At 33.8% G+C, this 26,977-nt stretch overlaps 1 protein-coding gene across 5 annotated transcripts in view; it reads left to right on the top strand.

Moving 5' to 3' along the window:
- The window catches only part of SLC37A1 (solute carrier family 37 member 1), a 141,484-nt gene that overhangs the window by 71,440 nt on the left and 43,067 nt on the right, over positions 1-26,977 (top strand). For all 5 annotated transcript variants that reach the window (XM_051984814.1, XM_051984815.1, XM_051984816.1 and 2 more), the window contains exons 7-8: positions 2,574-2,650; positions 11,285-11,451. In XM_051984814.1, the coding sequence (XP_051840774.1) occupies positions 2,574-2,650; positions 11,285-11,451 (244 nt within the window). The remainder of the gene's footprint in view (positions 1-2,573; positions 2,651-11,284; positions 11,452-26,977) is intronic.

The raw sequence follows: 26,977 nt of genomic DNA, 5'->3' as shown, positions 1-26,977 counted from the left end.
TCACTCCTTGACATTCTCTTCTAAGGTTTCGTGATACTGCCCTTTCCTGATACTTAATGATAATCTCCACTCTTCCCTGTCTGAACATTCCTTTTCTATATTTTTTTCTGGGTCATACATTTCTCTTTACCATACGGGTCCCCAAAGTTCCATCCTCAGGCTTTCTTCTGTTCTTTATACAATTTCATTTTGGTGAATTCATCAGCTCCTGTGGAATCAATTATCATCTCTTTGTAGATGACTCGTAAATTCACTTGTCCAGTCCTAACCTTAACTAGGTAGAACACTAAATAGAGGATTTATCCTAAAGTCAGGAAGTTCTGAGTTCAAATTTGACTTCAGACATACTAGTTTTGATCTTATGCAAGTCATTTAAGGTCTTTCTCCTTCAGTTTCTTTGCTTGTAAAATGAGAATAATAATAGAACCTATCTCACAAGACTGTTATGATGATCAATGAGATAATATTTATAAAGTGTTTAACATAGTGCCTGGGTACATAGTACACACTTAATGTTTATTCATTTCTCTTTCTTCCAATATCCAATCTCATATCTCAAATTGCATATTAGACATCTCAAATTGGATGCCCTTTAGACATCTAAAACTCAACATGTTCAAAACAGAAATCATTATGTTTTGCCCAAAATCTTTCCATCTTCCTAACTTCCTGATTACTATTGAACTTGCAAGCAAGTTGCCTTCAATTCCTCACTCTTTCACTCTCAATATCCAATCGTTTGGCATATACTGTCATTTCTATCTGTGTAATTTCTCTAGTTATACTCTCTTCTCTCCTCAAATACTGTTACCACCCTGATGCAGATCCTCACCATAAATCTGGACTAGTACAACAGCCTCCTAGTCTCCCTGTCTCAAGTTCTGCCCACCTCACTCCAATCCATCCTTGAGAAATATTAGTTTTGGCATCATGGACAAATTACTTTGCCTCAACTGCCCCTAGGTAACCTAAATTCTTACTTTTTTTTAAGTGAAAGTAGTAAAATCACATTAGACAACCAAAAAAGGAAAAGAAAAGAAAATCTAACACTATATGTCTGACCCTAAGTGCTGGACTTGGATTCAGGAAGACCTGAGTTTGAATCTCACCTCAGACATTTGCTAGACCATAGTCACATGATTACATGGCCAGCTACTTACTTTCTTGGCATTAGTACCTAGTCCATAGCATGAGGACTTTAGGCCATGTGCTCACTAAGGAACTTTTATCTTTGAATCTATAATTCAATGACCTTTATTATCTATAGATTAATTGATAGGTGTTTGAATGTACATATAATGTATTTATCCTATGTTCTTAGGTTTTTTCTAAAAATGAGTAGAAAAAATCAGTATTCTTTCAGCTTTTCATTTATATGCTATTTTTGTTTTTTTCAGTTCCCAGTTTTTTAGTAAGGAAAATAATTGCTACAAACTTTTTGTAGTGTTTCAAACTCAGAAAAGTTGAAAATCACTATTCTTATGTGGAATAATCTTTATTTGAGCATTTTGATATTTAAGCATCTTGTGATCTAAAAGTTCTTTATTAAATACTGGGCCAACATTTATGGGGTTCTGCAAAGCAAGGTGAGTTAACATAGTCCCTGCCTTAAAAATGATCATATTCTAAAACATATTGATACTGACATTGACGTTAAGGTCTCAGATATTGCTCTATAGTCAAATAAACCCAAGAGATATAGGCAGTTCTGGGGAATTCTTTTGGGTCAAAAGTATACTGGGATTGAAGACCAAGTTAGCATCCTGGATGCCTTAGAATCAGCCAAAGTCAGAATAAGCAAAAGTCCTTGGTTTTTATTCTTGATCTTAGGGGTAGAAGAAGTGAAGGGAATGGAATCTTCACACCTCCTTTCTTTTTCTCTCCCGCCAAAAAGTAACTCTGGCTTGTCTTACTCCACTCTCTAATCCCTCCGACAGTTCTCTGTATATACCAACAGATCAAGCCAGCACAGAATGGTGGGAAGGGCCATTTTCCAAGCATATGCTAATAGAGTATTGCCCAATCGATAATTAGTCAAGTGCTGGGTTGTCCAAGCCCAGTGCATCAACTCAAGTGTTTCAGCCCTTTACACTGGGAGAAGCTTACCTTGTGTGGATTCTAGACATCCTGGAAATGTGAAACACTTTTGATAGCATTTTAATCTTGGTAACAAAAAGAAGCTGATCAAATTCTGTTCTCCTAATGAAAAACATTAGGGGAGCAGAAATAAAAACCAAAAGCAAACAAAATTTGTTTCATTTAACATTAAATAAACATTTGTTAAGGTTACTTGGCAATAAACTTCTGAAATTACTAATAAATAAATAAACTTACTGGAAATTAAGCCCAGGGTCCTTTTCAAAAGATAAGAAAGGTTGTTTAAATTTTCAGATTCAGTGATGTGACCAACTAGAAATTGGTAAAAAATACAGTTGAAATCAAGATTTCTCTGATGCTAATCTATCTATCTATCTATCTATATATGTATACGTATATCTCCCTTACCCAAATTTAAGAAAAATCGATGATAATTCTATAATAAATCATAAATCATTTTCTTTTTTTTTTTCCAGATAGCTAATGGGTTGGTGCAGACCACTGGCTGGCCTAGTGTGGTGACCTGCATTGGTAACTGGTTTGGAAAAGGAAGGTAGTAGAAATAAATGGTATATTATTTATTAAACTCAAATTAATCAAATATTTACCAAATTCTTACTCTGCGTAAAATACTGTGCTAAGTTTTGGGATGACAAAGACAAAAAAAATAGCCCTTGCTCTCGAAGGGTTTTCCACTGGGCAAACATAAATAGATATATAGATGTAAATAAAAAGATAAAATAATGAGATGGAGGAGGGGGAGAGGAAATGAAAGGAGAGGAAAGTGATAGAGACTGACATGCTATAGAAGAGTTTGAGAAAGCCACTGGGGAGGAATCAGGAAAAACTTCATAGATAAGATGAAACTTGAACTAATTTTTAAGGGCACTCCATGTATAAAACTATCTAACCAAGTTCATCCAAAGACCATCCTAGGGAGAATAGCATAATGATTAGGGGTCCTGAAGTAGGTAGGGAACCACTGAATTAAATTGAATCAGGAGAGACATGATCAAACAAACCTACTCTTCAAGAAAATCAGTTTGATAAGTGAATGCAAAAAAGAGAGACTTGAGGCAAGAAGGCCAATAAGCAAGCTCTTGATATTGAGTAGATGAAAGTCTGTGCCAACATTGTGGCAACTTCAGAGGAAGGGTAGTGCTATATGAGAGATGTATAATTAATTAATAATTGAATCCATGGGAATTGATAAGATCACCACAACTGAAGAGAAAAAGGGGAAAAGATACAGAACAGAGCCTTAGGGGATATACATGCTAATCAGGCATGATTTGGCTTAAAATTTAGCACAAAAAAATTGGCACTAAGAAAAAGTGGTCAGACAGGTAGGAGAAACAGGCAAGAGCAATATAAGGAAAATCTGGAAAACAAAGTATTAAGGGGAAGAAAATGATCAATATAATCAAAGCTGCAAAAGGGTCAAGAAGGATAAAGATCCTTCTATTGGTTTGGACACTTTAAAAATCAGTGGAAATCTTGGAGGGAGTAGTTCTGAGTAGTTGAATGATGCCATTCCTACCAGACTGGAGAAGATAGGGAGAAGAAATAGAAGTAGAGATAGTGATTATACATGCTCTCTCAAGGAGATTAGCCATGGAGAGGAGAGATATGTTTTGCGGCAGTCTCTTTGAACTGTTCTACCTCAGTTTCCCTGTACTAGTTTCCCTTATTGTCCTGACTGAGTTTCCCTGAATTGTTCTATCTCAGTTTCCTTAACTGTTCTGCCTCAATCCCTTTAGTTATAAACCCCCTCCTCTGGTCCATTAAGGCTGAGGACCATTTGCTCTAAGGTTATAAATTGTCAATGCAAGACTCAAGAAGAGGGGGAGATCAGACTTCCTGACTCTTAATTCCTTCTGCCCTCAGAGAATTTATGACACTACTCCTCTAAAATATTCCAAAAGATAAGACTATCCTGGATACCTCATTGACATCTTTACTTCTGTTTATTCAAACATCCTGACTCTGGCTTTTAGTAAGCATTTATAGCCTCCCCGCATCCTGACAGAACCAAATGGATCTGTGAAGAAGTTTTGCGCTTCTTTCCCCTTCTTTGTTTGAAAAAGTATAAAAAGATTTGGGATTCTCCCATTCATCACAGATATTTTGAGACAAGAGTCCTGTCCAGTCAATTATACTCTCCCATTAATAAAATATTAAAAACTCTCTAATCTCTATCTTGCTTCAATTTCTCTGGCATGATAGCAAGATGAAATCTGCTAACAGAAATGGACAGAAAAAGCGAGAATTTTTTGAGGATGGGAAAACATGAGTATGTTTGTAGGTAGGATGTAAGGAACCATAAGATAAAGAAGAAATTGAAAATTAGTATAAGAGTAGGAATGATAGAGTGGGCAATCTGCTTGAAAAGATGGGGTTTTGGCAAGAAGAAGGTCCACCTCTTTATGTGAGACAGGAGTGAAGAAGAAGATAGATAATATTAGAGAGAAGAAATTATCCCCAAATTAGCCTCAATTTTTTTTCATTTAAATATGAGGCAAGTTTCTGAGCTGAAAGAGTAGCGAAACCATAGGACATTTGCAAAAGGAAGAAAAGATTTGGAAGAGGTGCTCTGCTGAATGAGATAGGGAGTTCTAAAGATTGTCTTGAAGCAGAGAGGACCCAATAAGGTTATAATATGAGAAAAATTTGTAGTGAACTCAATTAGCAATTTAATGATCTTTGTTTTCCAGCTTTGTTCAGCAGTATATGAATAGGAGCAAAGGCAACAGATGGAACAAGTAATTCAAGACTGAGGAATGGTAGTACAAAATTTATAATACCATAGGGAGCCAAGAGACTTGAAAAAACAGAACAGTATAGAAATGAACTGGTTCACTGAGGAATCAAGATGAAGAAGGGAAGAAAGAGTAGCTACTGTAGGGGTGACAGCATAGGAAAGGACTTTCAGGCATCCATTTCTCCATGTAACTTATATAACTTGCTTTCAGTATTTAGTTGCTATGATATTTAGAGACTACATGTTTAGCATTAATATTAATTTATTTTCTGTGGTACCTTTCAATAATGTAGTTACCTTGTTTATCTCTTAATCAAGTCTATTTTTGGTGGAAGGATTTTTTTATGTGTGAAACTGTCAGTGCTATCCTTGCTTTTATGAGTTCAGCAGAAGCAAATAGAATTTTTTAGCCTCTTAATCTTAAGCGTATCAGTGTTTAAGATACAAATATAGTTCTTATAAACAAGATATTGTTAGACTTTGCTTTCTAACCTATTCTGCTATATAGAATTTCTATTTTATGGTAGAATACATTGCATTCACTTTATAATTTTTTTCCTCTTCATTTTATTTTATCATATTTTCCCTTCTCTTCAAGGGTAGTGAGATGTTCAACACCATTATTTGAGGTTTTTTACATCCAGGTCTCTTCTTTTGTCCTTTTCCTCTTTCCCTCATCTAGAACTCAATTTTAATCCTTTCTATCTTTTTAAAATTTCTTCAGGATCTACCCTCCATAATATAAATAATTTTGTTTATGAATAATCTACTTTTTAATATACTTTCCCTTTTTTGTTCCTTCTTACTTCTCTCATTTATCTTCTGTTTCCTTAAAGAGTTAAATGTTTATCTGCCCCAAAATGTGTTTATAGATGTCTTTGTCTCTTCTGACTTCTTCAGATAAAAGTGAGGTTCAAGTCAGTCAAATCAGTATTTCTTAAGTGCCTTTTATGTACCAAAGATTGTGCTAAGCATTAGGGATACCAAGAAAAGAAAAAGTCAATCCCTGCTCTGGAGGAGCTCTTAACTGAATGAGAAAGACAATGGCAAACAACTATGAATATACAAGATGTATATAGAATAAACAATAGATAATCAATGGAGGGAAGGCACAAGAATTAAGAGGGATTAGGAAAGGCTTCTTGTGGAATATAGGAATTCTGCTGAGAATTGAAGGAAGCCAGAAAAGCCAGGCAAAGATGAGGAAAGAGTGCATCACATACATGAAAGACTGCCTGTGAAAATGCTCAGAGCCCCAAAATGAAATGTCTTATTTGAGAAACAGTAAGGAAATGAATATAACAGGATTAAAGAATCCATGGGATAGTGTAATATATAAGTCTAGGAAGATTGGAAGAAGAGACTACATTATTGTTGAGGATTTTGAATTGTAATGCCGAAGAAACTGAACAAGATAGGATTAGAGAGTATTTAATAATTTATTAAATGGAGAGATATACTGGGACCAATGCATGCATGTTTGGTCCCAGGGCTAAATGAGACTATGGTCTCCAAGAATGCAGCAACAATCAGAGTTCTCAATGATATATTTACTCTCGGCTCAGACACAGAGGATAGACTGAGGCAAGGATGGAGTCAGGGTGCTGAAAGCAGGAACAGGACTGACAGGGTGGGGTGAGCCTCGAGAGAGGGGATGGCATAATCAAGGGGAGGCACCCCAGATATGGGGAGAGGCATCTTAATAAGACAGTATCTGATACTCTAATAGCTTGGGATGGGGAGAGTCATTCTGATATTCTATCAAGTATTCTGATAAAGAGGGAGGGGAGGTTTTGCAGAACTGAGAAGCAGGGAAACCAAGGCAGGACTGGGTCAGGATAATTAGGGAAACTGAGTCAGGACAATAAAAGAGAACTGTGTCATAACAGAATGCCAAACAGAACATTTCATTTGTGATCCTGGATTGATACAGGGTCACTGGAGTTAAACAGAGATAGCATGTACTTTAGAAAAAAAGCTAAAGGAAGGATATAGTAGACAAAGTTAAGAAAGATTTGTGGCATATAGAGCAAACTGCAGACTGTTGCATCAGTATAGGTATTACACAAGGTTGGTAGCAGCATTAAAGAAGAGAAAGGAAGTATTTGAGAGATGTTGCAAAGATGTAATCTATAGGCCTTGTTAAGAGATTGAAAGAAAGAGCTAGGTTGCAGTTAAGCTAGATTGGAAGCCCTGGGAACTGGGAAGATGCTATTACCCCCAACCATATTATGGAAGTTTGGAAAAAAAGAGGGTTTCAGAAAAAGATAATGAAGTTCATTTTTAGTTATGTTGATCTTCAAATGTCAGTAGGATATATGATTCAAGACATCTAAGTACATCTAAGACATCACCCATTCCTCCTTAACACCTCCTTCTTATTTGCATATTCTTTTACTTGCATCTCTTGAATGGAATTTCTCCCCTACTTCCCATCACTTTTTTCCCTTAATATATTACTTCTTCCATTCCTGCTTCCTTTCTTCTATTATTATCATCAAATTATCACAAAACCATTTGCAGGTTTTATTTGGTATTCTCTATGATCCTTGATAATTTTAGAGTTCTGATAAGAACTCGAATTTATTCCAATTTTAAAACATTTTATCTTTGTTTACTAATTTATATTTGCCAACTCATTTACTTGTTTATGTCTTGTCTTTCAAGAGTTTTGCTTAGTTCTGATCTTTTCATCAGGAATGCTTGGAAATCCTCTGTTTCCTTGAAGATCCATTTTTTTTTTAACCTGAAGAATTATATTCAGTTTTTGTTTTGTTTTGTTTTGTTCTTTTTTTTTCAATTCATGGAACAAAACAAGCATTCTCATAATGCAGTTCAACAAAAAAGAAGATTGCACATGAAACTACAAATCTGCTGGTTTTTCCTCCCAAGTATACAGAAAAGTTATCATAAATTTCTTTCTCCCCTTCCCTTTTTTTCCCTGACATCCTGGAGATGTCTACCTTTAGGCATAAATAGATGTGTGTGTATATAATAAATGGAAATTATTATACACATATTTCTATTTATTAGTCCTTTATCTGGATACAGATAACACCTTTCTTCATATATTCTTACCTTAATTTTTTATTTGTATATTTATAATAGTCAAAATGACTTAGTTACTAAAGTTATTCTTAAAACAATAATGTTTTCACTATCTACAATGTTCTCTTGGTTCTGCTCACTTTATTCTTCATTATTTCATGCAATTATTTTTCCATGCCTTTCTAAGATCATTGATCTCACCAGTTCTTAAAAGCACAGTGTTATTCCATCACAACTAGACACCCTGCAATTTCCTACAATTTCAAGGAATCTCTGTAATTTCCATTTCTTTACCACCACAAAAAAAGCTGCTATAAAGATCCCATTCACATTCAATTTTTTTAATTACTATTTTTGACTTTCTCTCCACCTTGTTTTTATTCACTATTTTCTTTTTCAACATCTATTTTTATTCTATTCCTGTTATCCTATCTTCTTCTTATGACTTTATTTTAATTGTCCTTGCAGTCTTATAAAATTACTAACTTGTTTGATCCTTTCTAATTTTCAAAAAATCTGTTGTTTGGATAAGGTTTATTTTTAATTTATTGTGCTAAACTATGAGTTCTATTTCTAAGTCTTTTCTCCTACACTTTCATTTCTTTTCCAGTTCTTTCTCTCAATACCCTAATTTCATTTATAAGACCATTTTAATTATTAAAAAAAAATTCTTCCTCAATTATTCTTACAGTTCTAGTGAAACATATCCAAACTGTGTTTTTCATTGAGGTTTTACTTTGTGATATTTTGAGATCATTCTCTTCTTGATTTATGAATAGTATGACCAATTCTTCATGGTGTAAGTTGGTTTTGATCTTCTTGCTTACTTATTTTAATATCCTTATTTTCATACTTGTGATTTTGTACTAAGGTCAGATTGTGAATTTCTGGAAGGAATGTCTAAGGCTTACTTGGTTCTATTTTCTTTTCCCTTAAGTCTTGTTGTTTTTTAAAAATCTAATTACTAAATGTTGCATTTTTCAAGGATATCAAATGAAATCCAAATTTGTGCATCTGCAAGCTTTTAATGCACCTCACATATTCTAATCCAGGCTGACATCTGATTGTTTTCCTCCCAATTTGGGTTTTGTAATTTTCCAATCCAGATTTGGGTCTGAATAACAGAAGTGTATGATTGCCCTTGCTTGAAACTTCTGTTTGACCCTACTACATTCAGCTACCTAGAAAACTCTGCAGATTCAGAGGCACAGAACTTTGAGTTTCATTTGGCCTCAAATTTCTGCCCTTATTTTTCACTGTAAACTTTAGTTGAGAGCTAGATCTGAGACTTTATTCTACCTTTAGGGTCAAAGCTACATAGTTGCTGCTCCTTTCTCAGTTAACAATCTCTCTGCTCCATCATCAATTAACACTGAATCTTTGTTCTCCTTGTTGTAGAGATTGATTTATAAGAATTGATCTTCCTTAGGAAATATTGATAATCTGTGATAAGGCAACATTTTTCATTATCAACATCTTTTTTACATGATTTTTTTTTTGCCTTTTTTTACATGGGGCAAGTTGTAATTGTGCCTAATTTCATGCCTTTTTTTCTCCTTACTATCATTTGAGCTTGAAATAGATGTTGATCTTTGCTAAAATAAACCCATGATCATATTGTTTATGGAATTCTGATATAGAAATAATGTCCAGTGTTTTTGTGTCTTTTCATATGTAACAATAATTTGTATGTTCACATATGAGAGAGACTGAGAATTTTTATTTAATGCTTGAGATTTTTATCTACTATTTCCCAATTTTCTTCTTGAAAACAATGTTTATGATTCATAGATATGATATTTCTGTGTTGGTTAATTAGATTTTGGCATTTTTTTGTTTATAAATCCCGAGCATTCATCTTTGCATTGAGTGTTCATTTAATTTGAGAGATCTTACTAAATTATTTATAGAATTTCACTCTTATTTTGTCTCATACAGTAGATGCTGGTAAACAAAATGTAAGTATCTTTATGGCAATCTTTTTACCAGTAATCTTCTTTGATATAAATTAACTAGATGTCAAAAAAAAAAAGTAGTGTCTCTTGGAAGTTTAGAAAGGTTACTTGCTGATTATATGATGATCAATTTTGATGGACATGGGTCTTTTCAACAATGAGATTCAGGTCAATTCCCATAGTTTTGTGATGAAGAGTCATTTGCACTCAGAGGATTGCGAAAACTGAGTGTGAATCACAACATAGCATTTTCATTCTTTTAACTGTTGTTTGCTTGCATTTTGTTTTCTTTCTCATTTTTTTTCCTTTTTGATCTAATTTTTCTTGTGCAGCATGATAATTGTAGAAATATGTATAGAAGAATTGCATGTTTAACATATTGAAATACTTGCCATCTAGAGGGGGAGATGGGAAGGAGGGAGAGAAGGGAAGGAGGAAAAGAAAAAAATTGGAACACAAGATTTTGCAAGGGTAAATGTTGAAAATTATCTATACTATATTTTTTAAAATAAAATGCTTTAATAAAAAGAAATAAAAGTTACTTGTTTATCCAAGAAGGTCTTATAAGTCATCTTTCCATTTAGTTTCTTAGTTTCCTTTATATGCCAAAGATAAGTCCCTCTTTCTCAGGACTTCCCTATTCCTTCTTAATCCAATGTTTTCTCTCTGTTAATTATTTCTTATTTTTCCTGTATGTAGCTTGTTTGCATATATCTGTTTGTTGTAAGATTATGAATGAAATTGTATGTTTCTTGAAAGCAGGGACTTTCTTTTGCCTTTTTGTATATCCATGGCTTAGCACAGTATCTGGCATTAGGTCCTTTAGGCTTATTGATGAATTAATTGCCACTTCCTTTTGTCTTTATTTGTCTATTATATGTAGTGATAACGTAAATATCAATATGATTCAGTTCTTCTCTGAGCACGCTTTTTGTCCCTATCTCCCAACATTCTTCTGCCACTATCCCGGCAGAAGCTAAAGGGGGGTTACACAGGATTTGTTTTCTGTGTTGCAAAGACAAAGAATTTATCACCTAGTCTTGGTGATTACCATCAGCTTACTGAAAATTTCAATTAGTATTTTTTTTAACAAAAGCTATAATTACATTCTAAACTCCATTAAAACATTTTAGCCAGCATTGCTTTATCTTTGCTAATTGTATATAAATACATTTCTATTGAACAGTAGTTCAATTAGAACTACTGTTCAGTCCTGAGAAACCTACACTGTTGCAATTGTTTAGGTACTTTTTATACTTGTATGTTTTATGAAATTGAATGCAGGATTTTTCTTTGGAAAACACACACAAATACCATCTGTCTTATCAAAATAAATGTGTATGTATTTGTAATATATTGTTTTCCTTTTTTCTTTTAAGAAAAGCAGTAATCATCTTGCTTTTTTGTTTGTTTTCTCTTTCAGGAGAGGCTTAATTATGGGCATATGGAATTCTCACACCTCTGTGGGGAATATCTTAGGATCTTTGATTGCTGGCTATTGGGTGTCTACTTGTTGGGGACTTTCATTTGTAGTACCTGGTATCATCATTGCTTCAATGGGGACAGTATGTTTTCTCTTTCTTATTGAACGTAAGTATAGAGTTCCATGAAATATAAATTGCGCAGGGAAGCACTTTGTAAGTCTAGTCATAGTTTAATTTTATTTGTTAAGTTTTCCTTTGATGGTTCTTCATCCTGGTCATGCCTTGATCTCCCAAAAGGCTCTATTCTAAATCCTCTTCTCTTCTTTTTCTATGCTGTATCTCTTGGCTATATCCCTCATCAACTACCATGTCTTTAGTTATCATCTTTCTGCAGATGATTCTCTGATCTATATATCTAATGCTTACCTTTCTTCTGAGCTAATGTCAAGGTATCATCAGTTGCCTTATGGACATCTTTAATTGTTTGTCCCATAGTATTTAAGTCTTAACATGGCCAAAACAGAAATTATCTTATCTCCAAAATCCTACCTTCTTCTGAACTTTCCTCTTACAGTCAAGAGAACCATAATATTCCATTCACCCACACTGGCAGCCTGAGAGTCAGCCTCAACTCCTTATTCTTAATTCCTCCTACAGAACCAGTCTCTTGCCAAAAAACTTTCATTATGACCTTCATGGTTTCTTTAATATGTACCCTTTTCTTCACTTATACCTCCACCATCTAGTACTATTCTCACTATCTAGTGCTTGAAAGTTTTACAGCAGCCTTCTGGGTTCATATTCTTGCTTTGCTTTTTTCCATTCTATTCTATCCTTTATCAGGCTGCCAAAGTGAATTTCTTAAACCACAAAACTGAGCATATCACTTCCTTGCTCAATAATCTCAACTGATTCCTTTTTACTGCCAAGATGAAATATAAAATCTTCTGTTTGACTTTTAAAGCTTCATAAAAAGCTTTATGAAGCCTAGTCCCTTCCTATCTTTTGACTCTTCTTACATATAATTTCCCCTCATGTACTTTAATGTCTACCTATGATCAACTGCTTGCAAATTCTTAAACACAATAATCCTTCTCCTGACTTTGCTCATTTTCACTGGCTGTCCCTCTTTTCTTCTCTACAATACTATCTTTTCTCACCTCACTTTCTAGCTCTTATGGTACTTTCAAGACTCAGATGGGATCTCAATTTCCCAAGAGGCTTTCCCTATTGCCTCCTTTGCCCTTCCCTCTGGGGTTGCAGTTATTTTTCATTAGTACAATTAATGCAGTTACATTATTCAGAGTCGCACTATATATTTCTATTAGGCTGTAACTAATTACCATATTTTACATAATGATAACTTTCAATAGTATTAATTTGAGTACATTTGGCTACTATAGGAGATTCATTATTTGCACTAATTGAAACCTACATTGATTTCCAATTTACTTTATATATCTTGTGTGTACTTATAATGCATATTGTCTCTCCTTTTAATATATGAGTTCACTGAGGGCAAATATTGTGTTCTTGCTTTCTTTATGTAGTCAATACTTAACTCAGTGCCTGTCTTAATAATAAATGCTAACTGATTGATTTCCATAGTACTACTCACATAGAGCACATAGTAACCTTATTGTTTCTCCTCTACTTCTGTTGGGCAAATTTTTCCTTACCTGTTTTCAGACTTCTTCAAATTTCCTCCAAAAGCAAGTGGAACCATTAAACAGATAAGTGATAGAGCTTTAATGTTATCTTTACAAGGAAAATAACCAGAAAACATGAGTAGATGCAAATTTGCTTTCCTTCTTATGAATCACCTTAAGCCTAAGTATTTTGGCTTCTATTTTTATTCATCATCCAGCAGGCAAATCTAAGGAAATGTGATTGGCAAATATTAAGTATTACTAAATATTCATTGCTCTCTATACACTGGTTTTTTTTTTACTGTTTTCATATCATTAAGGGTAGCCAAACTGATATTCCTTTACTCTGTGATGATCATTAAGGTAATTTTCCAGCCTCCCCTTCATGCCCATAGGAGCCTCTCCTCATTTTATGTTCTGCCCCTTCCAAGCCCCATGCATACAACATTTTTCACATTTCATGAATCTCACATTTTGGTTGCCTTATTGCTAAGTGAAATTATATTATATATCTACCATTTTCTAAGATGTATAGTATCATAGACTTAAAATGCAGAACATTTTGTTTTCTTTCTCATTTTTTCTTTTTTGATCTAATTGTAAGTTGTTTGAGGTCAGGGACTATCTTATTACTGAAAGGAGTAGATATTGAATTTTATCTTCAATCAAATACAATTTTATTCTTTGTGGTGACTACACTATTTCATATCATTCCCCCCCCACCCCGAGGCAATTGGGGTTAAGTGACTTGCCCAGGGTCACACAGCTAGGACTAGTTAAATGTCTGAGACCAGATTTGAATTTAGGTCTTCCTGACTTCAGGGCTGGTGCTCTATCCTCTGTGCCACCGAGCTGCCCCTTTCATATCATTTTTTAGGTTTCGTTGTTTGGATTAATGATTTCATTGCCATATGGAACTTCTAGGAAGGAAATTCTCTCTACCAATGTAGATCAACCTTTATTTTGCAATTTATAGAGTTGAGAACTGAAAAAGAGACTGAAAGATTAAATGACTTGCCCAAGATCATACAGTCAATATGTATCAAAGCTGGATCTGGAGTCTTGATACTAAAGCAGACTTTCTATTCATTACATCAGTAAGTTTCAACTTTTGTTCTCAGTATATACTATTAAAAATTATTGAGGATCTGTCAAGAGTTTTTGTTTATGCGGGTTATATTTATGGATATTTACCATATTAAAAAATCAAAGCTAACTCTGAATTTGTTAGACCCTCAGAAAGGGCTTCAAAGACTGTGAGGATTCTCTAAATCACACTTTTGATAACCACTGCAATACATCACCCTGCTGCTTACTTTGAAAATGAGTTTAATGATAGTAGTAACTTAACTATTTGTTGTATTTTTAATTATATATATATGAAATAATTAAAAATAAAAATAAGAATATGGAAAAGTATACCTCTTTCTCCCACATTGAAATTTCAAAAGATGCATCTAATTCCATACTATCATTCATACACAGACATGTTGGTAATTCCATATTCTGATTATTCCAAAAATACCGAGACAGATATATATATATATGTAGACACACACACACACACACACACACACACACACACTAACAATTCCATAATACTTCCAGGATACATGGGTAATATCAAATGCAACTAGAAAGCTTCCTATTGACTACTGCAAATGAGAATTGATCAGGAATAAAAACTCCCTTGTTCAGTAATATTCTTTAGTGTTTCAGAAGAATTGAAATATATTTCTAATTAAACTGGCAAATGAAACTTGTGTCCACTGTACACGTTCTGAGCTTATTTCTCAGGCTCTAATCTATGATATGTATACTTGAATATTATATTTTTTCAATCACAAAATAAGGATTGGTTGTGAAAAGAACAGAAATAATGAATTATTTTTGTAATTGTGCTTAAATTTAAGATTTCTTATCAGCTATTACTATACTAACTAGGTATTGTAAAGAGATTCTTTACATCTAACAAAAGAAAAAAAATAATCCCTGGTTCCTACTTGCTCTTAAGAAGCTTACCATCCAACTAAGGAAACAGAACACAAAGTATAAAATAATTTTTAAAAGTTTATGGAGGAATGTATCTACATTAGAAATTGGTTATATACTGTAGCAGTTCAGTTTTGTGCTGCTTCTAAGTAAAGGCTACAATCGTAAAATAAGGTGTTTTTGAAAGGGAAAAAATACACTTTATATTGTTATTGTTTAGTTGTTCAAACATCTTCAGCTCCTTGTGACCCCATAGACCATGGCATATCGGGCCACTTTGTTCTCTCCTATAACTGTCCAAGTCTGTCCAAGATCATGCTCATTATTTCTATTTTGCTCGTAGTTTCTATAATACCTCATCATCTCCCATTCCCTTTTCCTTTTGCTTTCAGTCTTTCACAACATCAGAGTCTTTTCCAATGAGTCCTGTCTTCTTTTTATGTGGCCAAAAAAGCTTCACCTTCAATAGTTGACCTTCCAGTGAGTAGTCTGAATTAATTTCTTTTAAGGTTGACTGATTTGCTCTCTTATACAAGTTGAAAGCATCAATTCTATGGCATTCAGCTTTTTTTATAGTCCAACTCTCATAACATGAATTGCTACTAAAAACTATAGCTCTGATTACACAGAACTTTGTTGGCATGGTGATGTCTGGTTTTTAGTATACTGTCCAGATTTTCCATTGCTTTCCTTTCAAGGAGCAAGCATCTTTTAATTTCATAACTATAGTCACCATCTGCTATAATCTTTGAGTCCAAGAATATAACATATATTATAGTGCTTCCATTTCTTCTCACTCTATTTTCCAGAAAGTGATAGACCAGTTGCCAAGATCTTAGTTTTTTTGATGTTAAGCTTCAACCAGCTTTTACATTCTCCTCTACTCTTATCAAGAGGCTTCTTAATTCTTCTTTACTTTCTGCCCATCAGAGTGGTATTTTCTGCATATCTGAGATATGCAGTCTTAATTCCAACTTCTGGTTTGTCCAGCCTGGCATTTTGCATGGCATACTCTACATATAATTTAAAGGTGATAATATACTCCTTTGTTATTCTCCTTTTCCAATCTTAAATCAATTAGTGGTTCCATGTTCAGCTGCTTTTTAACACACTTACTAGTTCCTTAGGAAATAAGATGATCTCATATTCCCATCTCTTTGAGGACTTACCACAGTTTATTGTGTTCTCTATAATATAGTGAATGAAGCAGAAGTAGTTTTTTTTTTCCTGGAACTCCCTTGATTTCTTGATAATCCAGAGAATGTTGGCAAAATGGTCTTTAGTTCTTTTGCCTCTTTAAAAACCAGCCTAACTTGCAAAATCTTACTCATAATTAATGAGTTGTATAATTAGCACAATTTCAGTTTCTTTCAAAATTTAAAAAAAATAATTTCAATATTCTTTGTTGTTATCCTTCTTTAGGACTAGGAAATAAACTGATCTTTTTTTTCAAAATCAAGTGACCAAATTTGCTGGCTTATTGAGTACAAAACTTTAACTGCATAATTTTTTTAGGATTTTAAATAGCTCAGGTAGAATTCTCTCACCTTCACTAGCCTTATTGGTAGCAGTGCTTCCTAAGGCACTCAACTTCATTCTCCAAGATGTCTGACTTTTAAGATCAGTAACCATATCATCTTGGTTATCTGAAATGTTAAGATCTTTCTTTTATGGTGATTTTGTGTATGCTCACCATTTCTTTTTAATCTCTTCTGTTTCTACATTTTTGTCTTTTGTCATATCTATTTTTGCATTACATGTTCCTTTGATAGCTCTAATTTTCTTGAAGAGGTTTTTTTGTCTTTCTGATTCTTCTGTTTTCTTCTATTTCACATAAGAAAACCTTATCTCTCTGTGTTATTCTTTGGAATTCTGCATTCATTTGATTATATCTTTCCATTTATCCTTTCCCTTTTCCTTTCATTCTTTCCTCAGCTATTTGTAAAACTTCATGAGACAGCCATTTTGATTTCTTGGCCCTTCTTTGGGGGGGGGGGGGGCGGATTTTTTTATTTTTGCAGATTCCTTTGTCCATAGTTCTTCAGGCACCCTCATCTACTTTTATTGGTTTCTTAAATCTATTTTTCACTTCCACTTCATCTTCATAAAGGATGTTATTTGGATCATTCCTATATGGTCTGATGGTTTTCCTTACTTTCTTGAATTTAAGTCTGAATTTTTCAACAAGAAGCTCTTGATCAGAGCCACAATAGGGCAGTGATGCAGTGGTGCAGTTTTTATAAGCATCATAAAATAATTATGCAAACTTTCCATATAATACATATATGTATGTCATTATATCATAAAAGGTTGTTTTTAAATATTATGTTTAACAAATACCAATATTTTATTTGTTTTATAGGTACAAAATAATTCTCTTAATAATTCCATTGTCCTTTTCTGACTAAAAGCAAAATAACAAACCACACTTAGTTTTAGTATAAGCCAGATTCAGAAGAGAAATTACAGTATGTGGATCCATATTATAATTATAAAAGGGATTTTTAAAAAAACCTACCTTCTATCTTTCATATACCTTTAAATGGCTTAATTTAGAGCCTCTTGGAACTCACTGATTCACTTCTTCCTAAAAAGATAAAATTTCCCTTCTAAAATTAACAGTATTATTTAAAAAATTATAACCAGGTCTTTAAAATATTTATAATGATTTTCCTTCTTAAAAAGTATCCTTTTTGGTCTTAAAAGAGATATATGCAAATGAACTTAATAACATCTCAGCCTCTGGGGGGTAGGTTCAGAATCTGGTTCATTTCCTACAGAGCATTGTTCCTATGAAGTTCATATTCAAAGATAACATCTCTCTGCCAGATGAGTCCTTCTCTGAGCATTGACAGTATGCTGACTATAAAATATGGATTAGGCTCTGAATCCCAGGTTCCTGTGGCTTTCCCAACTTTTCAAAACCTGAAGAGGATCACTACAGTCTCTTTCACCTAAAAGGGAAAAGAACAGTGTTTTTAAGGCCCATATGATTTCAATAGGGAGAAAATCTCTATGAAGTCTCTTCTCTTATGGGATAATATCCCATGGATCACAATGAACAAAAGAACCAAATGAAGCAAAAGAGTAATAGGCTGAATATGAAAGCCAAAGAGCCTCTTCAACAGGTGGTTAGCCAACTTGAACCAATTAAAGATAAATGTATGATCCAGTTTCTCTAAAGAACTTCCATTCCATTTCTTTACAACTCTTACCAGAAGCAAAATCCTTAGCTCCTCCATGTGGAGAGGTTGTATCAGTAAAGCAAGCTCATGGAATTCCACACTGTTCCATACCAGAGTCCAGTTAGATATAATTAAATTTTTTACAGGAAAAGTCAACCCATAAAGATTGAATAAATCAAGAATGAAGTTCTAGTTTCAATAAGGGAGGGAAAGTGTGGCAGAAAAATCTACTCTTGCATTTTAGACAAATCTATAAGATAGATATATATATATATTAATTTATGCACAAGTATTTTGCTCCAAGAGAGAGTTTCTTAGTTGGCAGAGTTTCTCCTTCTAGATCAGAAAAACTTCCTACCCATGGAATTTTTGGCTTATTCTCTATAGCACTTATAAAGCAAAAGTAAAAATTCTACACACAAAAAAAGGAGAATTAAAGAAAACATAAATATAATTATATGTTCATAGTTTCTGGTGTATCAAATACAACAGTTGTACTGCTAATTACAACACACTCTTGGAGAAGGATCTGATTTGCTAGAAAATTAAGGCTAGGTAGCACAGTATCTGGAGTCAGAAGGACTAGTGTTCAAATTTTGCCTTAGATACTTATTAGCTATGTGACTCTGAGCAAGGTACTTAAAACCTATTTGCCTCAGTTTCCTCATCTGTAAAACGAGCTGGAGAAGGAAATGGCAAATCACTTTAATATCTTTGCCAAGAAAACCCAATTGGGATAATGAAGAATAGGACATGATTAAACAACTTAATAATGACATTCTCTTGATCAAGTTTAGTTGTTGTTCTAGCCACTAGATGGTAAACTCTAAAGCAGCTACACCCAAAGAAAGAACACTGGGAAACGAATGTGAACTCTCTGCATTTTTGTTTTTCTTCCCGGGTTATTTATACCTTCTGAATCCAATTCTCCCTATGCAACAAGAGAACTGTTCGGTTCTGCAAACATATATTGTATCTAGGATATACTGCAACATATCCAACATATAAAGGACTGCTTGCCATCTAGTGGAGGGAGGGAGGGGAAAAAATTGGAACAGAAACGAGTGCAAAGGATAATGTTGTAAAAAAAAAAAAAAATTACCCTGGCATGGATTCTGTCAATATAAAGTAATTATTAAATAAAAATTAAAAAAAAAAGAAAACAGGGATTATCTATTGCCCCTTTATGTATTAGCTCAGTGCCACCTACTAATAGGTGTTTAACAAATATTTATCGACTGAATGACAGTAATTCTCAATTTATTAGGTTCTTAATAAACTAAAGAAAACTTCCTCTCTGAATTTGGTTAATAAGACATTTTCATTTTTATTTTGATCAATAATAAGTAAGATGTTCCCATTGTTGGTATAATAAATTTCATCTATTGATTGATTTATTTTCTGTTTCTCAGTGCTTCTCTTAAAGTAAGATTTCTATTCAAGGGAAACTAAGTGGGTTTTTAATTCAAGTACTCCAAGTGAGTATACATTAATTCCTAATTCTTTACAACAAACTGAATTCTTAATCCACTATTCTTCCATAAAGCAGAGTATTTGAAAGAGCCATATGGAATTCCATAGCTTTGATTTTCTAAAGATATATATGTGTGTGTGTGTGTGTATGTATATATATATATATGCAGATCACAATATGAATACATAAATATATGTCTTATAAGAATAATGTTGAAGGAGGATTCTGGGAAAATGGTATAGTAGATCAGAAAATTGCAAGCTCTCCAAATTTCCCCCACAAATGAGACTAAATGCAGCTCTTGATAAATATAGAGTAGTTAAAAACAAATAAAATTTGGGGCAGAACAGTAGTCCTCCTGTTACAATGGGAGATCTGAAGACAGATTCCAGGACTAAGGTTTGGCCTGGTTTAAATACCTCCAATGTAGTTCTACTGAAATAGCTAGAAATGAGTCCTGGGGCTACCTTGATGGAGAGATAGCCTCAGGCCCCACCACAGGAATTTTCACCTTTGGGACAGTTTGGGGAGTTGGGCATCTGAATAAGATAAAACTGAAGGAATCTCTGTTGATAAGGAATACCAGTCTGACTGTGCTGTTAAGAAGGAATTCTGGATGAGAAGGAACCCAGCAGTGGGGCAGAGATACTGCTGGCTGTGGATGCACACAAGAAGGTGGAGTTTTTGATTTTCAGTTCCAGATCAGAGGGGAAAACTGAAGAACACCAAAAAGTACCATCTCCTATCCCCAGGACTAGAGGTGATCATACCAACAGTCTGTTTAAAAAAAAATTTTAATAATCAGGCAAAGGGAAAGAATCCAATAATAGAAAGTTACTGTGGGAACTGGGGAGTACTATGGGAACATCTTCAAAGGAGAATACTGAAGTGTTAAAAAAAAAAAATGTCTCTCCTACCCCAAAGAGTAATATAAAATGGTTACTTGCTCAAAAAAAAATTCATAGAAGAATTTTTTTTAAAAAAAACCTTAAAAATCAAACGAGAGAAAAAAACAGGAAGAGGAAGAAGAAAAAGGAGAAGAGGAGGAAGAGAATCATCATCTTAAGGAATCCTAGGAAAGACAGTGTAATTATAAAATACCAAGAAATAATGAAATAAAATATAAAGAATGGGGCGGAGGGGAAGTTGTTCTGAAGTATTAGAAAAAGTGGGGAAAGCAGAAGTGGGAAAAATCAACTGATCATCAATTGAAAGAGCTCCTATGAGGAAAATCTATAAGAACATATGAAACAAATTCTGAAACCACTAGGTAAATAAGAAAATATTACAAATACCAAGAAAAAACAATTCAAATAGAATGGAGCCTCAGTTAGAATCCAACAAGATCTTGCAGCAGTTACATGAAAAGAACACAGATCTTGAAACACTATATATAGAAGAACAAAAGGATTAGGGCTGTGGCTAAAAAATATCACACCCAGCAAAATTAAACATAATCCTTAATTGGGAGGGGGAGGGATTTATATTCAAAGACTCATCAGACTTTCAGGCTTTTGTTGCAAAAAAGACCTGAATTTTTTTTATATAGTTTTTTATTTACAAAATATATGCATGGGTAATTTTTCTGCAGTGACAATTACAAGCCAGATGGCAGGTTGACCAATACATGTTAAATATGTTGAAGTATAAATTAAATACAATATATGTACACATGAAAGACCTGAATTTAATAGAAAATTTAATATATAAGATCCAAGAGAAATTGAAAGGTAAATATCAAAGACTAATTTTAAGGGACTCAATAAAGAAAAACTTTATATGTGGAAATATAGACTCATATTTCTAAGATTGTCATTAATAGTTAGATAGTTCAAAAAAAAAGATTGAGGTAGAGCTGAATATGATGTGATTCTAAAACCATGTAGGGAAAGGTAAAAAGTAATTATATTAAACAAATGAGGTACAAGAGGAAGAACTGAAACAGGTAATAGATGGGGGAGGAGAGCTGGTAGTTATAGAATCCTATTCATATTAGCATTGGGTTAATAAGGGAACTATATATATATATATAGAGAGAGAGAGAGAGAGACCTAAATTTATAAAGAAATTATAAGGAGAGGGAACAAGATAGGATGGGGCATAGAATTAAGGGAATAAAATAAAGAGGGAGGGAAAGAGTCGAAGAACATAAGGGGAGGGGAATCTTTGGAGTATGGGAGAGGGAAGGAAATTCAGTGGTTCTCAAATTTTTGTTTTCAGTATCTTTATCCTATGAAAAATTAGTGAGGATCTCTCCAAAGAGTTTTTGTTTATCTGGATTATATTTATGGACATTTATCATATTGGAAATAAAAACTATTTTTGAATTTGTAGACCCTCTAAAAGGGTTTCAGAGATCCCTAGAATTCTCTAGACTATACTTTGAGAACCACTAGGATAAATCATAGGCAGGCAAAGTAACAAGTAGAAGTAAAGCAGAAGAGCCAGCATATACAGGAAATAAAGCTATACACAAACACAATGATCATGAGTAGAATTTATTATAACAAAAGCAATGATAGTAATAATTGATCTCAAGGTCAAGGCTAAAATAGATTTAATTAAAAGAGAAAAATAGGGAAATATACTGTATGCCAGCCACATTAATATTGTTTTTAGACTACTTAAAATAACTAGACAAGGTAAGATTGGAATGTTGTTGTAGGTGTAGGAAATGGTGAGTTAATGGATTTAGAAAACTATGAAAACACTTATGAAGGATGATGTTATCTACAAACACAGTATATACCCTTACATAGATAAATTTAATGTATGTGCATATGTGGATAATTCCATATAATATATATATCTATATGAATATACATATTTGGGGGGGTGTGTATGTATCCATGCTTAATTATAGTATTTTTGTGGGAAGTGAAAGAGGAGAGGAAAAGGAGAAAAAAAGAATAAAGTAAAAAGTATAGCAGAGAACAAAAGAAAAACAAGGAAGCACAGAAATTATGGACAATTCTGAGCACACATAGGCTTTCTTGAAATGGAAATTTATTATCATATTTTGAATACTCATATTCTGCTTTGTACATGGCAGTGAGGACCAAAATAAAATCACTCTGTTGGAGTAAGATATGGTCTGGCCAGCTGTGACTGAGTAAGCAGTACAAGCTCAGAATACTCTACCACAGGTCAGTCATAAATAGTTTATGTGATCATTTAGAGTAGAAATGTATCTCACTTCTTTTTGGAGTTACTGAAATTCTTTGCTCATAGAGCACACCATGCTGGGTGGTCCTTTGGAAGTATTTCTCATGACATGCAATTGATTCTTTTTTTTTTTTAATAATTATAACTTTTTATTCACAATACATATGCATGGGTAATTTTTTACAACATTATCCCTTGCACTCACTTCTGTTTCCATTTTTCCCTTCTCCCCTCTACCCCCACCCCTAGATGGCAAGCAGTCTTATACATGTTAAATATGTTATAGTATATCCTAGATACAATATATGTGTGCAGAACCGAAAAGTTCTCTTGTTGCACAGGAAGAATTGGATTCAGAAGGTAAAAATAACCTGGGAAGAAAAACAAAAATGCAAACAGTTTGCACTCATTTCCCAGTGTTCCTTCTCTGGGTGTAGTAGCTTCTGTCCTCATTGATCAATTGGAACTGAGTTATATCTTCTCTTTGTCAAAGAAATCCACTTCTATCAGAATACATCCTCATACAGTATTGTTGTGGAAGTGTATAATGATCTCCTGGTTCTGCTCATTTCACTCAGCATCAGTTCATGTAAGTCTCTCCAAGCCTCTCTGTATTCATCCTGCTGGTCATTTCTTACAGAACAATAATATTCCATAACATTCATATACCACAATATACCCAACCATTCTCCAATTGATGGGCATCCATTCATTTTCCAGTTTCTAGCCACTACAAATAGGGCTGCCACAAACATTTTGTCACATACAGGTCCCTTTCCCTTCTTTAGTATTTCTTTGGGGTATAAGCCCAGTAGTAACACTGCTGGATCAAAGGATATGCACAGTTTGATAACTTTTTGGGCATAATTCCAGATTGCTCTCCAGAATGATTGGATTCGTTCACAACTCCACCAACAATGCATCAGTGTTCCAGTTTTCGTACATCCCCTTCACCATTCATTATTTTTTCCTGTCCTCTTAGCCAATCTGACAGGTGTGTAGTGGTATCTCAGAGTTGTCTTAATTTGCATTTCTCTGATCAATCGTGATTTGGAACATTCTTTCATATGAGTGGAAATAGTTTCATCATCTGAAAATTGTCTGTTCATATCCTTTGACCATTTATCAATTGGAGAATGGCTTGATTTCTTATAAATTAGAGTCAATTCTCTACATATTTTGGAAATAAGGCCTTTATCAGAACCTTTAATTATAAAAATGTTTTCCCAGTTTGTTGCTTCCCTTCTGATCTTGTTTGCATTAATTTTGTTTGTACAAAGGCTTTTTAATTTGATGTAATCAAAATTTTCTATTTTGTGATCAATGATGTTCTTCTTTGGTCACAAATTCCTTCCTCCTCCACAAGTCTGAGAGGTAAACTATCCTATGTTCCTCTAATTTATTTATGATTCATTCTTTATGCCTAATCATGGATCCATTTTGATCTTATTTTGGTATATGATGTTAAGTGTGGGTCCATCATGCAATTGATTTTAAAATTCTTCAGAGAGAACTTAAGAGAATCCTTGTAAAAATCCTTGTATTATTTCTTCTGACCACATGTCTTATATAGGTTCTTCATGAAAAAGTCTTAGCCAAATATCTAGGATCAAACAATGTGGCCAGTCCATTTAGTCTCTGTGATAGAGTTTGAATGCTTGGCAGATTAGCTCAAGAAAAGACCTCAATGTCAGGTACCTTATCTTGCCAGGAGATCTTTTGAATCTTCCTAAAATAATTCAAATGGAAGTGATTCAATTTCCTGACAAAGTCTGATATACTGTCCATGTTGCACAGGAGTACAATGATTCTGTAGAACTTCAGTTTGATAGGCAATCTTAACACATCTTCTTTTCCTTTCTTCTGGGGCTTCCCAAACACTGAACTAGCTCTGGGAATGCCTCATCATTTGTGTGGACATCTCTGGAAAGTATGCCGCCAAGATCAGTGAAGTTATCCACAGCATTTAGAATTTCTCTATTTGCCTTAGACAATGATTCCTGGTTTCTGGGGGAAGGAGAAGGGAACTCCATAGCTATCTGGAAATAAAGGAAATTATATACAAAAGAGATTAGATTTATTACTGATTTCAGAGGCAAAACTAAAAGGAATGGGAAAAGTTGGAAAGAGGCCATTTTAGACTAGAAGTGAGAGAACGCTTCCTTTTTAAATATAATAATGACTTTTTATTTTTCAAAATACATGCAAAGATAGTTTTCAACATTGTAAAACCTTGTGTTTCAATTGTTCTCCCTCCTTTCCCACCTTTCTTCCTCCCTCCCCATCTCCCTTCTCCCTTTAAACAGCAAGTAATCCAACATTAATTAATGTTGCAATTAAACACATGCAGTTCTTCTGAACATATTTCCACATTTATCATGCTACACACACACACACACACACAGAGTCAGATCAAAAGGGGAAAAAATGAGAAAGAAAAAAGCAAGCAAACAACAAAAAAGATAAAAATACTACATTGTGATATACATTCAGTTCCCATAGTCCTTTCTCTGAATACAAATGGCTCTCTCCATCACAAGTCTATTGGAATTGGCCTGAATCACCTCATTGTTGAAAAGAGCCAAGTCCATCACAATTGATCATTTCACAATCTTGTTGTTGCTGTATACAATGCTCTCTTGGTTCTACTCACTTCACTTAGCATCATGTAAGTCTGAAATCAGCCTGCTAACTGTTTTTTATAGAACAATAATACTCCATTACATTCAGGTGCCATAACTGATTCAGCCATTCCCCAACTGATGGATATCTACTTGATTTCCAGTTTCTTGCCACTACAAAAAGACCTGCTATAAACATTTTTGCACATGTGGGTCCTTTTTCCTTTTTATGATCTCTTTGGGATATAGACCCAGTAGAAACACTGCTGGATCAAAGGGACCTTTGGGCATAGTTCCAAATTGCCCTCCAGAATGGTTAGATCAGTTCACAACTCCACCAAAGTCCCAGTTTTTTCACATCTTCTTCAACATTCATTATCTTTTCCTGTTATCTTAGTCAATCTGAGAGGTGGGAAATGTTGTCTTAATTTGTGTTTCTCTAATCAATAGTAGAACATTTTTATATGACTAGAACTAGCTTTAATTTCTTCATCTGAAAATGGTCAATTGATAACGTTTGACCATTTATCAATTGGAGAATGGCTTGTATTCTTATAAATTTGTGTCAATTCTCTAGATATTTTTAAAATTAGGCCTTTATCAGAAATCTTGGATGTAAAAACTTTTACCCAGTTTTCTGCTTCCCTTCTAATCTTGGCTGCATTGGTTTTATTTATACAAAATCTTTTAGATTTAATATAATCAAAATTATCCACTTAGCATTTCATAATGTTTTCTAGTTTTGGGCCATAAATTCCTTCCTTCTCTACAGATCTGAGGGGTAAAGTAACCCTTGTTCTGATTTGCTTATAGTAGCATCCTTCACAATTAAATCATGAACTCATTTTAATCTTATCTTGATATAGGGTCAGATGTTGGTCAATGCCTAGTTTCAGCCATGCTATTTTCCAGTTTTCCCAGCAGTTTTCATCAAATAGTGAATTCTTATCCCAGAAGCTGAAGTCTTTGGATTTATCAAACACTAGATTACTATACTCATTGACAATTATGTCTTGTGAATCTAACCTATTTCACTGAGCCAATACTCTATTTCTTAGCCAGTTCCAAATGGTTTTGAGGACCATTGTTTTATGATATAGTTTTAGATCTGGTACATTGAGGCCACCTTCATTTGCATTTTTTCCATTAATTCCCTTGAAGTGTTTGACCTTTTATTCTTCCAGGTGAATTTTATTTTTTTTCCTAGCTTATAAAATAATTTCTTAACTGTTTGAGAGAACATTTTTTTAAAACAATTCTATCTATCCACAGTCAAATAGGTTATCTTAAGATTCCTTAAAATGAATGTGTTCAAGAATGTGCTTACCAATTTATTGAAGAATGCATTTTGTTTAGCATTGAACTAGATGGACATTGTAGTCTCTTCCAGTTATGAAATTCATGATCTGCCTGTCCATCTTTAAGGGTGGTTAATGTCTTTTAAGTAGTGCCTGAGACAAAGGTCTATCAGGAGACAATTGATATTTGGAACTGAATTCAAAGGGACCAATGCTATGTAGAAACTTGCTATGTAGAAATATTATAGATAAACTAGGCTAAATCTGATTCCATTCTTCCCAGAGACAGAAATAATATAGGGGACAGT

Source organism: Antechinus flavipes, chromosome 3, assembly GCF_016432865.1.
Source record: "Antechinus flavipes isolate AdamAnt ecotype Samford, QLD, Australia chromosome 3, AdamAnt_v2, whole genome shotgun sequence".
Taxonomy (NCBI): Eukaryota; Metazoa; Chordata; class Mammalia; order Dasyuromorphia; family Dasyuridae; genus Antechinus; species Antechinus flavipes.
Note: the sequence above shows the minus strand (reverse complement) of the source record. Positions and strands in the feature narration are given on the sequence as shown.